Source organism: Micrasema longulum, unplaced genomic scaffold (assembly GCF_059751315.1).
Source record: "Micrasema longulum isolate JH-2025_06_02 unplaced genomic scaffold, ASM5975131v1 h1tg001613l, whole genome shotgun sequence".
Classification (NCBI taxonomy): Eukaryota; Metazoa; Arthropoda; class Insecta; order Trichoptera; family Brachycentridae; genus Micrasema; species Micrasema longulum.
Genome location: NW_028278794.1, coordinates 154,394 through 172,548, shown reverse-complemented (window position 1 = coordinate 172,548; position 18,155 = coordinate 154,394). Strand labels below are relative to the sequence as shown.

At 32.5% G+C, this 18,155-nt stretch overlaps 1 protein-coding gene across 1 annotated transcript; it reads left to right on the top strand.

Annotated features, from left to right (window-relative positions):
* The first annotated feature begins 1,943 nt into the window (after positions 1-1,943).
* On the top strand, positions 1,944-18,082 carry Parp1 (Poly-(ADP-ribose) polymerase). The gene is made up of 19 exons (XM_088236867.1): positions 1,944-2,219; positions 4,735-4,876; positions 7,485-7,654; positions 7,740-8,062; positions 8,152-8,239; positions 8,358-8,463; positions 8,668-8,851; positions 9,345-9,666; positions 10,010-10,121; positions 10,780-10,942; positions 11,159-11,315; positions 11,396-11,560; positions 11,638-11,783; positions 13,131-13,267; positions 13,531-13,691; positions 14,383-14,503; positions 14,707-14,866; positions 16,656-16,832; positions 17,941-18,082. The coding sequence occupies exons 1-19, from the start codon at positions 2,106-2,108 to the stop codon at positions 18,011-18,013; spliced, it is 3,021 nt and encodes a 1,006-aa protein (XP_088092993.1). The 5' UTR covers positions 1,944-2,105; the 3' UTR covers positions 18,014-18,082.
* Positions 18,083-18,155: the final 73 nt, after the last annotated feature.

The window sequence follows — 18,155 nt, the reverse complement described above, 5'->3', positions numbered from 1 at the left end:
TATTATGCATAAATACCATTAATTTATTAATACACTATAAATACCATATATGCATGTATAAAAATAATACAATATTACGAATACACAAATGCATTATGCATTAAATTTTTTATCACATTTTATTAGACCTATTTTATACACATATTTTATTGAATTTCTATTGTAAAATGAAAAATACGTTCAAGAATCACCATAAAAAATGACATTTCTCAATCAATCGCGCTATTTTCAATTCAAATTCCCGGTCCCCCTTGCCACAAACGTGAACATTTAACGGCAACTCGGAGGACATGAAATTTAAAATTAACGCTTGAAATGCTTAATCCAGGTCAACTGTGCTATTGCATGAGCCAAATTTGACTCGGTCTCTACTCGATACAGTCTCAATATTTTAAACGCTGAATTTTAGAGACAAAATTTATAATATTCATGTCGAACGTCATTTATAGATCATCCACGCTAATTTCGAGCCTCTTTTTAAGACTCTTGATACAAAATCTTAACTTTTAACGGACGGTCGTAGAGCCGTGAAATTTATAATTAATATATAAAATGCTATTTCTAGATCAACCTTGCTATTTTTCAGTAAAAAAATTTTCGGCCTTCTTTGGTACAGATTTGAACATTTTAATGAGCTTATTTGAAATAAAAAACAAATTTGATAAATGTACAACATGGCATTGATATTTGACATAATGGATTTGAGGCTAAACCTGTGTTAATCCATATTAATTAAAAACAAAAAATATAATGTGTAGATCAGTTTAGACAAAGGAATAAAAAAAACCCTTTGAAAAAAAAAACAAATTAATAGAGATTTAACGCTTGGTTGCGCCGATATATGTAACCAACCAAAATTTATGTTTCTTTAAAAAAAGTGATTTAGATACGCTGCGATTGGTGGACCAATGCAGTGCCCTATGGACCATTTAGTGCGAAAAGCGAATGATGATAATTCATTTTTCAAGGCATATGTATTTATAAGGTTATAATTATGATTTATTATCAAAAATAATCTAACGGCGGCATCGGCGTTTAAAAGAATTAATTGTGAGCTGATTAAGTGCCTCATTATACTATATGAAACTTCCGATGATATTGAATGTCATATGGATAGATGGGTCAAAACCGTAATAATTATAACCCACTAAAGTTTAAGCAGTGTTTCTTTAAAAGGCAATTCTTTTAAAACGGCGTAGGCTCACATTTTTTAGAACAGTGACGTTTTTCTATTTTTTCAAAATGTCTTAAAGGTTACAATTGATTATGACACTGTTTCAGTTTAATTTGCTACTCCATTGTGGAAACACTTTCAATTTTTAGTGTTTTTTTTTTTTACAACGGTAACAACTTTGGGCTGCTTTGTTTGGTTTTCAAAATACGGATGGACAAGACTCGGAACTGCATGGGTGTGGGGTGGAGTGAAAACGGACCGTGAAGATTTCATCATTTTGTGCGTTAATGTGTGTGTACTTATTCTTTCGGAGATTATAATACGAGTAGGTATAAATATTATGGATAAAGATTTGAAATTTGAGTTTGAAGGGCGGAGCGTGGTACGGAGTACGGCAAGCGTTGAATTTTTCGCGCGAAGCACAATGTTTTTTAAAAATTTACTTCTGCGCCTGGTCATTGAGTTTTTGTTTTTTTTAATGATTTAATTTATTTTTGTGAAACTGTTTAAGGTATTTCGGGACAAACTTCAGTTACATTTTTTTCCACCTCTAAATGCGATCACTTTTTTCAGTTAATCAGACCGGTTATAATTTAATGCAAACATGGGAGTTGAAAATAAAAAATAATATCAATATAGCCGATTCAAATTATACGTTTGCAAACAGGCAAGTTTACATTTATCGCGGCAAAGTTCTTTGTGAGTATGACCTCGCATTTTCCGCAAAGCGCATAATATCTTTGGTACTTTGGTCTATGTGTATAATCTCTGGGTATAGTTAGTTTGCTAGTATAGTCTGTGGTTTGCCGCCTTTGCCGGCTCCTTGAATTTCGAATCGCGTCGTTCGCTGTCAAAAGCTGTTTTCGTTTCGTGTCCTTGTATTTTACGTTGCTGGGTTTATTATATTAGTGGGGTAGTTAAATAACCGATAATGGCGGAAGATTTACCATTTCAAGTTGAGTATGCTAAATCTGGAAGGGCAAACTGTAAAGGTTGTAAAACGCCGATCCCACAAGGAAAAGTGCGCATCGCAGCAATGGTCCAGGTTTGTAACCTATATGAATATGGACAATCTTTTTGTTTTCTTATAAAGTATCATAGGTACATTATCTACAGAAATCATCCTTCGTAGGATGAATTGCCAATAATAATAAAAAAGGTACCTCATCTTATTTTATGAGATACTTCAATGTGTTGATGTTTTGTAATATTTGTAAAGTTTACCAAACACAAACAGAAATGAGGTATTTACATTTTTTACAAGGATGTTTAAAGCGCCTTAGCATATTTATCGTTTAAGATTAGTGAATGCAAATTATAAGTAATCACGGAGATTATGTAGTAACAAATTATGTTTCGAAAAAAGAGCGTTGTCGCGTGAACATTGCCGTGCACAACGCGTAGTATAGTAAAAAAGACCAACTGTCTATGCCAGTTTACTGTGAATTCAAAGCTTTATGTCACGCCTTTTTACGCTGCTTCACATTTATATAAAAGTTGGGCATTGGTAAGTGGAATATATTGCGCACACATTTTGTAGCGTAAAGCTTAGTGCTGCATCTAGTGTAAACATTCGGAAAAACAACAGTTTTTAAATAAGAATATAAAAAATAGTACATGCATCCAGTTAAAGTTTTTCACAAATATAATGAGAAAAAATAATAAAATAAATATGACAAGAGAAAAAAGAGCGCGTAAGAAGGTTAGGGGATAAAGAAATAGAGTGAAGAAGAGGGATTTTCATAATATAATTGACCGATTTTTGTCGGCCTCGTGGTGTCATGGTCAGTGCATTTGCCTACCGTGCAAGAGGTCTCGGGTTCGATTCCCGACATGGTTGAAATGAAATATTATTTAAAAGGGTGTTTTAACATAAGAATATTTCATATTCCCTAGACTGGTACCTGAAGCGTATCACCTTACCTTCATGTAGCAAAAATGATCAATATACGCTGCGATTGGTGTACCAATGCAGTGCCCTATGCACCATTATGTGTGGTAAGAGAATGATGATGAGTTGACCGATTAAAATTTTTAATATGATAATAATAGTAAATAAATTATTTGTTTATATTACTTTCGCCAAATACAACAAAAATATTAACAAAAAATATAGCTTCGCACTACAGCCAGAAGGCACAATTTAGAAAAAAATGTCCCCAGAGACTTCAATGTCTGAGCGTGAGTCATTCCTTTTGGTATTACTCTATTTGAAATGATAGTACATATATATATACAACACTTTTACAAACATGCATAAAAACAAATTTATTAAGGGATACATAAAAACATACCCGAGATATACAGAAAACGAGAAAACATGAAGCATAGTTATTGGAATATAACGTTTTGACTGAACAATATAATGTCAACTGTGAATAACATTTATGCCATGAACACGGGCAATGAGGGGGGACCTGAAGGGTCGGGACGACAACTGAAACCGAATTTCGGCTTCTGTTCTAGTTTTGACCGAATTTAGACGTTTTCATTATGATTTCAATAAAATGCATAAATTCAATTAATAAATTAGTTTATTTTTAGCACTTTTTATATAACTTATGTGTAACAGTTCTTCAACGTACTCTATAGGAACTTTTACTTATTAACTAAAAATGAACGACAAAAATATAAATATGAAAGATCTAAGAACTCATAAGATGCATTTGAGCACAGCCAAACATCATCCGACATATCCCAACCTCAGGTTTCGGCTCATTTTTGGCCAAAACTGAAACTTAGGTTGGTCAATAAAAAAACTGATCAACTTACCTTCATGATGATGGAAATATGCCGTATTTGGTGTACCGATGCAGTGTTTTGGGCTGAGATCAGTTTGAAGATTATTCCGATTTAATAATAGTTCATTACTGCCCGCTGCCCTACTTCGCCAAAGAGCCTGGAGTCTATGGAAACGCCTGAAAAGCTTCCAACAACGCACTTCTCCAAGCCACTGCAGGGTGGATCTATTCACCCCTGTTCGAGCGATGACTGGAAATGCTGAGGCCACCATAAGGACACGATATTAGATAATTTATTTTATCTCACTTATGCGAAAAATCATTAATTTTTATTTATTTTTATTATATATTTTTTTTCCTATTGTCTCCTAACAAGTTAGTTTATTTTTATTCATTTTTGTATTGCACTAAGAATTTTTAGCAAGTTTTTATTTTTATTTTTTTTATTAATATGGTTATACTACATATTTTGTAAGTTATCTCTACATTGTTATATTAAAATTAAATAGGTTTTGTCTTATATGGTAGAATTGGCTCTGCACTATTTAGCTTTTTTACTGGAATAAATTTTTTATTAATTATAATTACAGTTATTTAGAGTTATGTGGGTCATAATTAGTAGGCGATATAGCGAGGCTGCATGTGACTATGGTCAGTTACATGGTCTTATGGTACATCAGGTGCCGACAAGGGTATGATGATATGCTAAAATCCACACTAAAAACTCGATATATATTATAATCTCAAATTGTATTCGACACATTGTCGTTGAGCAAGTTTCAGTAATATATCAATAAATAATATTGTGATGTGTTTCAGTCTGCATTTTTCGATGGAAAACAAGCCAATTGGTACCATGAGACTTGTTTTTTTGCCAAACAACGTCCTAAAAGCGTCGCTGACATTGGCAATTATGGCACCCTCAGACATGCTGATCAAAAAAGACTACAGGAAGCAATCGGTATACTATCATTACAATGTTTTGTTTTTTTGAGCAAGCCGTTTAAAGCTGTTAGTAATTAAATTTTTAATATTTTATTGTTGATTTAACTTTTATAAAAATCATCTTGTCCATTTTTAAAGAATTTAGTATTTGACTTTGCACCACAACAGGCTAAGAGCCTCAATTACAGAGGTGATAAGACATAGTAGTTTGACATAATGCTTAATAATTGGTAGTTGTTCAATTTGCACATATATATTATATCTCGGTGATAAGATTTGTCAATCATTCTTTTTTATTGCTAGGATAAGATTATAACATGAATATAAAATAATGATAATATTTTCATTTAAATTGACTATGTGCTCATAAAACAATATTTGATCACCATGTTTCTTTAATATGATCAATCTTTTCAAGGAAATATACGTATTTTATTTTATTTTTTATTATTATTGTGGATAACTTATATAGCGCAATTTTTGTAATATAATACCTTAATGGCGCTTTACAAAGTGATTCTATGAATATTGATTAAAAATTTATAGTTAGTAAATCAATTTATTTTGTCTTCACATGCTATAGATTTATTCAAATGATTTAAAGAACAGGTTGGTTTTAAGTTTCTTTCGAAACATCACTTCACTTTCACAGTTTCGCACCTCTGCTGGATTGACATTCCATGCCATAGGGCCTGCTACCCAATGCGCTGGTTGCGTATAGGTATAATAACTTTTCCTATCGCTGTAGATGTAGCTAATTTAAGCGTGAGATGTCTGTCAGCTAGTTCACCTGGAATGCATACTTATTTTTAGATATTCCGGAGCAGAGTCGTGCAGTGAGTTATACAATAGCCAAAAGTTTGTATTCCACCCTCTGTGAAATTGTGTAACTCCTGAAGCAGTGGAGTGATATGATTTATTTATTGTTTTTTTTTTTCATATTATGAACAATAATTAATAATGAAAATAATGTGACCTCACTGGGGTTACCCGTGCCGAGGACACTTAACAATATACTTTTTTTATGATGTTATAACTTATATTTATTTATAAGTTACAAATTAAAAATACTTGTTACACTTCCACTTGTTTATTCGACCAATTAGCACTTTCACCTTCTAATAGGCATCTTCAGACTAATTAGTAACTTGATAAAATTTAAGTTATTACATCATTAAAATGGAATTCCATCAAGAATTGTCAATAAATAACTTAAATCAAATCCTTTTTTAATTTTTTTACATGGGAGAATATACAGAGAATAACAAAATGTTCAGACAGTTTTAAACACTATGTATTTATTTAATTTATGGATACCTATATTATTTATATTATAAAACGCATAATAAAAGAACAAAAACATAACACAAACCATACGTCAATATTGGTTTGGGCGAAGGAGACAATCCATTTCACTTCTACCTAGCTCCACTATACATTTTTTTATAGCCTTTTTGAACATTTTCTCGTTACTAATTATTTTAATGGACAGTGGAAGTAGGTTATAGATTTTAATAGCATAATACTCCAAATCCCTTTGGCCGAAAGTGGTATTAGTTTGTACTATTTGTTTAAGTTGTCTTTGTGTTGAGGATTTAGTGATTATATTATTTGTGAACCTAAAGATTCCAAAAATAAGTCTCACTGCAAAATTTAATACAGACCGTAGGCGAGTCATTTTATTAATTGGTAGAACTGTGTAGATACCATTACAATATTTGTCTGTAGACATTACAAAAGCATTAATTCACGGGCGGCATCAACCGGCAAATTTTTTCACATGCATTTGATTTGTCTCAGCTGGTAGAAGCATGAACTTATCGTCCTTCCAATTTGAGCATCAAGAGAGAGGTCAGAATTAAGGAAGACTCCCAGTAGTTTAACGGCGGGTAAAGCGGTCCTCTTTGTATCGCCATATCCTGACATCTAAATTTTCAACAATAAGTCGTGGCAATGAGAAATTTAAAATCAAAATGTAAAATACAATTTTTAGATAATCCGTGCTGATTTAAGCAAAAAAAATTACAGACTTCGGTATAAAATTGTCATTTTCGACAAGTCCTATCAAAGTAGAATTAACATTTAAAATGGCATTGCTAGATCAACAGTTATGTGATTTTTGGTATGAAAAATAACTTTCAACGGTCAATTTTTAACGTTTGTGTAATTTATAATAATTTTTTCTACATCAACCTGCATTTTTTTGGTCTTTGGTATAAAATAAAACACTAACTGTAAATTGTACCGATGTTAAATTTAAAAATAAACCACCATTTTTCAGATGAGATTACACAGCAAGGTATATAACATTAAAATAACAGGACGTTATTTTTTTAGTAATAATGAAGATTGATTTTTACTCAATCTCGAGCAAATCTAGTATAACATAAAACAATAGTGTCAGTATTGTTTTAACAAGTTTTGATGATGTCAAACTTCTATGCTTTGTTCAAAATGAAGAATGGCACATTATTCAATGAAAATTTTAGATGTCCGTATGTATGCTCAATGTAACTGGGTGATTGACATTTGTATTTTGTCATTAAAAAAATTGCTATTTTGTGTTACGTAGCTGTACTTTTGTGAAATAGGCATTAGATTTTTTTATTAAATCATTGTTGCAGAATCGAACTCTTCAGGAGTAGTGATGCCCATGGTCAAGGGAAAAGGTAAAAAAGCTACTAAACGAGGAAACGCAGACGCATCATCTGCCGCTGCTCTGAAGGACTTCAGTGTTGAGTATGCCAAGTCCAGTAGGGCAGCTTGCAAAGTGTGTGAAATAAAAATTACCAAGGTAACTAATATGTACTTAGGTCTGATTCTAGCTTTACTATTTTTCCGAGTAATTCTTATTTTTGTTTAATTTATTGAATTTTTAGGGAGAAATTCGAATCAGTAAAAAAGTATTCGATACTGAAATTGGGCAGAAGTTTGGAGGTCAAGCGTTATGGCATCACATTAAATGTTTTGTGGAGAGACGCTCCGATCTCTTGTACTTCGCAGGGGGAGAAATGCTACCCGGTTTCAACAGTTTGACTAAAGAAGATAAGGTTCTGGTGAAGAAAGAGATTCCATCCCTTAAACAAGACGAAGTGCCTGTGAAGAAACTTAAAGATGAACCTATGGATAAAGGAGAGAAAAAAATATTTGACAAAGAAGAGAAAGAAATTCTTGAGCAAAATAAACTGTTCTATAAATATAGGTAATTATTATCAACATAATATATTTTCTCACTTATTTAGAAAGTTTTTATTTCACTTCATAGTGATTATTATTTACAATTGATTGCAGGGATGCCCTTAAAAAGGACATGTCTAAGAAAGATTTGCAGTATATGTTGGAATTTAATAATCAAGAGGTACCCGCTGGTGAAGACAGGGTGAGTATCGATTAAACTACATAATTAGCTTCTTTTGAATCCTTTCTTCCTTTTAAGTACATCATTCTACTATCTTAGGATGTAGTAAGACTCGATACATGTGTATCTCGCTTTACAGATTCTTGACCGTTTGGCAGATTTGATGGCCTTTGGTACACTATTACCTTGTTCTGTTTGTCAAAATGGGCAACTTGTTCTTGGTACTAATGGTTACACATGTTCAGGTATGTTTTTATTGTTAATATGAAAATATTTATCGATTTCATTCTGGTGACTTAAAATAAATATTTGGCATAAGAAATGTTTATTAGAAATTTGTATAAAAATGTTTCGCTTGCCTTATTTGTATAATTAAATTTGTTATCTGATTTACAATAAGAATTTTTATATTTTATAAATTTGAATAACATATTCATTCATTTTGGAAGGTGACTTAACTGAATGGACAAAGTGCCAAGCAGTAACACAGGAACCGAAAAGAGCAGCTTTCAAGATACCGGCTGATCACAAGGAGTTTTCTTGTTTTGCTAAGTACAAATATAAGCCAAAGACTAGGATATTCAGGAATATTGCTCCATCAGTTACCATCAAGACTGAAGCTGAATTGACCAAGTAATATATCAATATGTTTTGGTTGTATTTTATATTGGATAATACCTATAGGCAAGCAGCGAGAGAGATAATTTCACTTGTCACATGCTCGAACATCAAAGTTGCCAGTACTTCTGCCAGTCAGCCAGTTTGTAGCTCTCTGGATTTCATTGGGGGGGTTCTTTCGCTCGTGCTGCAAGCATGAACTAATTTTCATGTTTTTTGCAATTAGATTTAAAATATCGCTTTTGACACTTTTCAATAATTGAAGTATGTAATTGCTTATGAATATTCCATTTTCCACATTTAAAATCTCAAATTTTTTGCATGTGTTGTCATTACACAGCACGATAACGCGAGAATGTTTTTGGCACTGTAAGGGAAGGGTTAAGTAAAGGTTTGTGAAAAAATAAAGGCTCCTCTGTGTTTCTATGTGTCTCAGTTACATTCTCGTATAGTGTTTTTAATTGATATGAAATTTAATTCATTAACCTTTGTATTGTCATTATTTTAGACCTGATATAAATAAACCGGTGCCACCACTAAAGAATTTGGATTTCTTTATAATTGGTCTCAGTGCTAAGGCTAAAGAAGCTTTGAAAATCCGAATCCTAAAGCTCGGTGGAAATGTACCGAGCAAAATCCACAACAAAATGGCAGCTGCTGTTTCGACTGCTGAAGAAATTGAGAAAATGAATTCCAAGATGACACAAATAAAAGATTATGATATTCAAGTTATAGAAGAAAACTTTTTAGATGATATCAAGGAAAAAGGAAGCGTTTCAGATACTTTGGAATTAATAAGAGAGAAGAACATTGCTGATTGGGGATCTGATGTAAGTCGAAAGAGCTAAACTATCTGAACATCTGTTGGGATGGATTACCTTACTAACCTTTTTAACATATTTACTATAGAGCACCCATTAATTAGTATAATGAATACAGGTAATCCTAACCTTGAATCGTCTTTACATTTTTTATAGTATATAATTTTGCTAAATTTTGTTTATTGAAATGCGTTAATGAAATAATTGAAATATAGGAATTACATATAAAAATACAACGTGCTAGTGTAGAGGCACGTCTGAAATTCTCGAATTAATATATCGTCCAGATGTTTTATGAATCTGTGACCTAACAATAAATGAAGACTTGTATTAAAAATGTATTTTCTTGTAGCCAAAGATTCGTTTACCACAAGATGTTGTTGATGGTAAATCTATTCCTAAATCATCCGGAAGTATGTATAAATCTAAATCAGCGTCAGGTATAACAAAGCTGAAAGTTAAAGGTACAGTGTTTACCGAATATTTTTATTATTTAATCATTAACAGTATTAATGACTTGGGTCTAAAAGGGCCAATGTCATAAATCACAACCTTATGGCAAAGTAATTTTATAGCAATGTTGTGACGTTATAATAAACTGTTTGAGGTGTTTGAAACTATTTTCAATAAAAAAACACTACCACATATGTGTGTGCATATAACTTTTTAAAATATGTGTATTTTTTAATTGACATCAACCCTCTTTAAAATGTTGACAAGAAAAAAATGAAATCCGGCATTGGCCCTTTTATATACATACTCAGAATTATTAATTTGAGTTGACCCCCATTTTTAATGTAATTGTAACAAGTTATTTTTATTTTCTCATGTTAAAATTATATTTTTCCATCTTCACCGTATTGATGCATAGCGGTCATATTTTTTTTTTTTATAAAGGGTACTTTTATGTTGTATTTTCTCCTCATTGGGTATTTGTAACTTGAAGATATGCCAGTAAATAATTAAAATTCTAAATCTTATTACTTCGTTTAAACTTTGACCAGTTTTTATGGCAATTTGCTCCATTTATTAGCAACTCTAATGGGAAAAGATATTTTCGTGGAGGAAACCTTTTTTGGAATACTAAAATTGTGTATTTATGTGACATTTTTGTGTTAATAGGAGGTACGGCTGTGGACCCGGATTCAGGATTGGATGATATAGCGCACGTATATAAGGATGCGTACGGAGTCAAGTATTCTGTTGTCCTCGGGCTTACTGATGTAGTGTCCAAGAAGAACTCCTTTTACAAGCTCCAAATATTGAAGGCAGACAGCCAAAACACGTTAGTAATTTAATAGCTTCTCTTTCTTCAAATGTTGCACATTATATAAAATGTATTAAAAATCTTTCTGTTTTTCTCATCCTGTGTTAAAAAATGTATAATTACTTGTGTTTCTAACTAACTGCAGATATTTTTGACACATTCTTTATATAATACTGTTAAATATTGATGAAACCATTAATTTTTGATAATTTCATTACATTTGATCAATTGTAGGTATTGGTTATTCCGGTCCTGGGGAAGAATCGGAACTACAATTGGAGGCAAGAAAACAGAACCATGCAAAGATGTTTCTGATGCAAAGGCAAAGTTTGAAGAACTATACATGGACAAAACTGATAATTCATGGGAACTGAGGGATGATTTTATGAAGGTAATTTTAAAAATAATGTAACATTCATAGTAAATGATTTTGATTTTAATATCAGAAATACTTGCATATTGTATATTCAGGTTCCTGGTAAGATGTATCCAATCGAGATGGATTATGATGAAGATGAGCCAGTCATGGCTCTGGCGGATGATGATAAATCCAGTACCCTCCCTCCGCCTGTACAAGGTCTGATTAAGATGCTATTTGATATAGAATCCATGAAGAAAGTCATGTTAGAGTTTGAAGTAAGTTTGTTTGCTCCCTAGTAATATATTTTTTATCTGTATCTTTACTAATGTGTAACTGGTTCTCGCTTTCACAGCTGGATACAGAGAAAATGCCACTAGGAAAGCTCTCGCGCAAGCAGCTACTTTCGGGTTACAAAGTCCTGACCGAGGTTCTGAAACTTTTAAGCAGCCAGAAAGACGAGAAGAAGAATCAACCAAAAATCATTGATGCTACCAACAGGTATATCGGATATTAAACTTCCAGTTATCGCAGAAACAGGTATAATTGATAAGATTAAGAAAGGGTCTCTCAGGAGAGGGTTTGGTCATATAGAACAAATGGATGACGAAATAATGGTAACACAGGTATATATGGCGAGAATGAACGAGAACGTGGGACGAGGACGACCAAGGAAGATGTGGAATGGTTAGATAAACCAAAATCTTGTCTGGTCATCTCATAAACTGGCAGAACCGAAGGGCAATTAATGACAAGATGTATGATCATCATATTCCAATGAATGTGTTTACAGTTGGTGGAAAGAGAGTTGTAATAGTAAACTTATGTAATGTATGTGTCAATTTTTATGTAAGTATTGAGTTAAATAATATTATAATACATATGATAAAGTCTGACATGGTAAAAGAGCGATAATAATATGATTGCCCATGCATCAGATCCAGGAATGCTATATCCACCGTTGTTTTTGTTTGCATACTGTTTTATACGCATTAACATTATACGTAACTAAATCAACTAAATTCGTATTAATATTATGTCAGTACACATGTTCAAAGTGACGTTAAAAACTACCCACAACTACCATGCATTTGTGTGCATTGCACAGAGTATGTATATTGTCTTCTCCCTTGAACGCTCATATCATGGCGTTTAGCAGATTTGGTATTTTTCATACAAATTCCGGGTAAAAGATTGTGCAAAACACAATATGCTCACGGTGACAATTGCACATGCGTAGACAAGATAAGAAAATTGTCCCGCTAGAGTCGATCTCGCTAGATCTTTTGGCGCTAGTACTGAATATAATGTTCCTCGTTTCTTTGTTTTACATATAAATTATATATTTATTTACATCTTTTTGTTTGGCAGTGCACTGCACTTATGTATATACTACGGAACCGCCTTTGAATACAAAAAGTTAAAGGATAAAAAAAAAATCTCAAAAATGTATACAGTAATAATAAATTATATACATAGTTTTTTTAGAATATTTTTCCTTTTATAGACATATACTTGTCAGCCTCATGGCGTAGTGGTCAGTGCCTTTGCCTACCATGCAGGAGGTCTCGGGTTCGATTCCGGACATGGTTGACATGAAATATTTTTTTTGTATTGGTGTTTTTACACTAGAATATTTCATAGTCTCTGATGTGTAAGACTGATCATCTTACTTTCATGTAACAAAAATGATCAAGATACGCTGCAATTGGTGTACCAATACAGTGCCCTATGCACCATTAGGTGTGGAAAGGGAATGATGATGAAACATTAACCACATTTCAAATTATGATTATGACTAATGGGATTTCGGTAGGTTAAGAAATTTAATTTGTAACTCCATTACAGGTTCTATACTCTGATACCTCATGATTTTGGCATTGAAAATCCACCGCTTCTTAATGATGAAGAGATTATAAAAACTAAAACTCTTATGTTGGATAACTTAATGGAGCTTGAAATTGCCTACAGCTTGATGAAGACAGGTAATAAAGGATCACAATAGTGAGACTGGACTCAATAAATACTATGAATAGATATTTCAATGCAATTTTTCTTGTCTAATTGTTTTTGAACTACCTGCTTCATATTACATAACACAAAAAAATATTTTTATTTTATATTATTTTTTTGTATTATGTAAACTATTTTTTAATTTTTTTTCCCTATAAATGCTGTATTACTGTACTGAAACTGAATAAAAGTATTATCTAATTTATGGATGCCGTATCGTGTTTGTTGTTGGCAGGTTCTAGTGGTACCGGCAGTCCACTGGACACGCATTACATGCAGCTAAAGAGTGAGATTATTCCCGTGCCCCGAGACTGTGAGGAGTATAAGATAGCATTGAAGTATGTTACTAATACGCACGCTGCCACTCACAGTGGATACAAACTGGAAATAGTTGAGGTATTTACTTACAATGTTTATTTATTGAAAATGTGTACAGCGCGATCGAATGTTAATGCGTTAGTTCCTGTCGATGAACCGAGTAAACGTACAATTTTGCTCGTGTAAACATGCAAGTTTGAATGATTTATGTAAATCTTTTTTCTACGCATATATAAGCAAAGTTTATTAAAGATTTAAATGTACTGTAGTTATTATTATTAAATTTAAGCGTTTTTAAGCGTTTTTAAAAAACAAATGCATTTTTTAACTGAAAACAAGTATATCTAATATACAGGCAGTGTATAATCTAATGGTGCACGTCGTCGGTGATACTGCAATATTGCTTAACTATTAATTGATTCTTTCGGCAGGGGAGCCTATTTAGCGATCTGTTAATATATTGCTTATGATTTTAGTCAACCGAAAATACCGCTAAAGTATCAGAAAAACTATTAGAAATAGCAATAACTTAAAACTAACTGCTCTTAGTCCCTATAGAGAATATCAAAACACTTTCATTAAAAAAACTGGTTATAGTACTGCAGTATCGCCCACGATATGGCATTGTATCGAATGATATATCAACAGTGACATAAATGAAGAAATAGAAACTTCGTATGTTAATTTTCAATAAACGCACCTTCCTGCATAAAGGCATTTCTGTCCTTTCAATAATAATTGTTGTTTTTATCTTAATGTTATATTTTAGCTCTTCAAAGTTAACAGAGAAGGGGAGGATAAACGATTTAAACCATTTAAGAAATTACCCAATCGTCGCTTACTCTGGCACGGATCTCGTGTCACTAATTTTCCAGGAATATTATCACAAGGTTTGTTTGTACACATATCATTGTTGTATTACTCTGACTGTATTGAATTATATATTTTCTATTGATAAATTTACCTCATAATATAATAATAAAGAACAAATATTGCCTTACAGCAACTGCTTAAATGCTACAAAAGTATTAAAACATTTTATTTTTAAATTCAATTGTCAATTTCAACAATATCACATGTTCACAAATTTTAGGTTTGCGAATTGCGCCCCCGGAAGCTCCGGTAACAGGCTACATGTTTGGAAAGGGCATTTATTTTGCTGATATGGTTTCCAAATCCGCAAACTATTGTTGCACTGACGCTGCTAATCCCATTGGTGTCATGATGCTATGTGAGGTAGCTCTTGGAGAGATGTAAGTTTTCATTAAATTATGTTAGTTTTAATGTATGTGATTCCAATAAGTATATTCCACACAAAAGCGTGTCTGTCAAGCAAATTAACATCTCTATCTGAAAAATCACATAGTAAAACAGCCATTCATTCAGAATTATGCATGACAAAAAAAAATATCCGAACTTGGCCACCTTCCTGCTATCAGTTGAAGTATATCAACTTGTCATTTGCGATATTGAAGTTTATTTTATCGATAATGACATGTATCAATTTAAAGGTTACGTACTGAAATTGGGTATATGAAAGGGAATGATAATGATGATACAATGTGTTGGGCGCCAATGTCGCGCATAGAAACTGGGTATCGAATGGTTCATGTAATATAGAGTTGGAGAACAAAGTGTTAAAGCCTATACATCCATCTTACTACCCTAATACTAGTAGTACAATTTATTATGGCTCTCTCATCAGAGCAGACGTGAGATCTTTCTCAAGCTGCTGTGAATTTAATTTCCTGTATTTATATATCTCATGGAATTTTAACAATTTCAAAAAATTTGAGATTTCAATCACTTTAGATATTTACCCAACTATCGATATAGAATTGAAGACATGAGGGAATAAAGGTGTTTTGTGACAAAAACAAAAAGCTGAGATATCTGGGGTTGAAGTTTTGAACACCAGTACAATTGGACGTAGTTATGCAGAAAGCGTCCAACCCTCAAAATGCTACAAATGAGTAATGCCAGTTTCGACAGCATACTACGATATCTTCATGTACTGAAAACGTCCAAACTCCAAGTGCTATACTTTTTCTGCCAATTAAAGAAATTTCTAACCTACAAAACGGTTATCACTGTTATATTAACTTTAAAAACGTCCAAGTGTTTTCTGCGGCTCTTTTTAAAAAAAATTTTTTTTTCTTTAATTGTCAAAAAAGTATATCACTTGGAGCTTGGACATTTTCAGCACGTAGAGATACCGTAGTATGCTATTGAAACCGGCATTAAACTCATTTTTAGCATTTTGAGGGTTGCAACTACTTTCAATTATTGCTAATATAACACCTCCATTTGCACTTTAAATTGGTTTTCTGCTACTTTTTGATGGTGTAGTTGATTTTATATGAAAATGCTGTACATAAAATCTTCAACATAACGCCTTCACGTGGGTACTCTTGCCACATACATTCATATTCCACATCATTATATATTTGTGTATTGTAAACATCATACATTCTTATTCTCCTTCCATTTTGAGTCCGTAAAAGTATACAAGATTTTTTCACTAAGTTATATTTAAGCAACATAGAAACTCTGTTTTTTTAAATAAGTATGGAAAACTATTTTTTAAAATTGACAATTGATACACCGTACACACGAAAAAATAAACAAACAGAGACAAACACAGACACATTTTCGGCGCGTGTCAAACGTCCAACACAACTCTCATTTGAATTGCTGTTGTGTTGATAATTTTAATAATTCCTCTTGTCCTAGTATTTCATTAAGATTCTAACAGATGTCTCTTGAGTGTGCAAAATTTTAAATTGCTACTAATATTTGACCTTGACCCGTAAAGGACCAACAAAGGCACGCGTCTTTACGTGTTCTAATTGTACGGCCGGCTCTGCGAGCACGTAAACGGAGAGCGCATTAACGCGCCTATGGCACTTAACCGAATAACAGTTCAGTCCTAAGTAATATTGCTTCTGTTGGAATGATGCGAATTGATGTGTCTAATATGTGACTGATTTGGTTTATGGTGATTGGGTACACTCTACATGTTAACATTTTATTTGATTGCAGGCATGAATTGACTTCTGCAACATACGTCACCAAACTACCTGCAGGAAAGCATTCTGTAAAGGGAATCGGAAGGTCAGAGCCTGATAGCGCCCAGGATGTTGTGTTGGACTGTGGAACAATTGTTCCTTTAGGAACTCCAATCACTAAATCTGTCGGTACTTCGCTTCTCTATAATGAGTATCCTTTTTTAAACGAATGTTATATTTTCTCAATTTATATGTTTTATTCTTTAAGTCTACCTCCATAGTGTCTGTGTTCAATATCACACATACTGCAGTGATATGTCCCGACGTTATTTCGTTTACCTTTTGATTTTTTAGCATATTACAACAGAAATGTCATCTATATAAACATCTATATTTATTTAATACTTCCTTTGATTTTTGTGGAGTTAAAAATCTGAAACCTTTATTGATGTGGGTGAAATTCTTCTGACTGAATTAGTTCACCTACTAGACAACATCTAAAAAAACATAAAAAAAATGATACTTCTTCGACCACTTGGTTTAATAAACAATATTTTGAGTTTGTCCGAATGTTTGTAGTAAAAGACTGGATTTCATCTCCTCCATATGACAACAGAAATGGAGAACATCTTAGAGAAGGAAATATCTATGTTTAGGCATTTACAGTACTTATGACCTGTCATTGGTTTGTAAAACTTTATTTATCCATATTTAGCTTTCCTTCATCCGTCCATCAGATTACTTTATATTTTTTCATTTAAAACATGCATTCTTACACTCTACGCAAGTATACAGGTGTTCTTTCAACCTGTCACATTCGAAACCACGATGATCAGTATGAGAAAGAAGACATATTGGCACATTAAAATATTTTTTTAGAACGACTAAAATATGAAATAAAATATAGAAAATATTAAATGGTAGCTTACTTCAGCAGGGAAGAAGCGAGGGGGGCGTAGCCATGCGGTTCAGACTTACCCCTCCCCCCTCCTTGTTTCTCCCCTGAAGGAGTAAGCAACCATTTGATTTTTTCGATATTTTATTTTTTAAGATTTTAGTTGTTCCAAAAAATTATTTTAATGTGCCAATATGTCTTCTTACTCATACTGATCATCGTGGTTTCGGATGTGACAGGGTTTAAAGAACACCCTGTATATTTCAATCATGCAGTCATTTTCTACCAATCGTAATTAGAGTTGTAAGTAGTCAAAAAGTTGTAAAGAGAGCAGGGAATGAATCTCTTGCCTTTGGTATGGAGTACGCATCATTACCACGAGATTGAAATATGATTCGGATATATTCCTTAACAAAACCTACAGATATATTGTTTACGACATTGCCCAAGTCAATGTGAAGTATTTGTTCCAAATGAAGTTTGTTTATTCTTACTAATTTTATGTTGTGTTTTGTGTTTATTATTATTATTATTATTATAACAGTTATTACAATTATCACAAATAATATTTTTTTATTTTTAATGTTACAAAATATTCAGTGTTACCTACTGTAATTATCTAATGTTTTTTCAGTTACC

Excerpts from the sequence above, each read along its gene's own strand:
- Parp1 (XM_088236867.1), top strand. The coding sequence starts at position 2,106 with ATGGCGGAAGATTTACCATTTCAAGTTGAGTATGCTAAATCTGGAAGG. Across the intron at positions 7,655-7,739 it reads GTGAAATAAAAATTACCAAG|GGAGAAATTCGAATCAGTAA; the intron begins GTAACTAATATG and ends TTGAATTTTTAG. Across the intron at positions 8,464-8,667 it reads TAATGGTTACACATGTTCAG|GTGACTTAACTGAATGGACA; the intron begins GTATGTTTTTAT and ends TCATTTTGGAAG.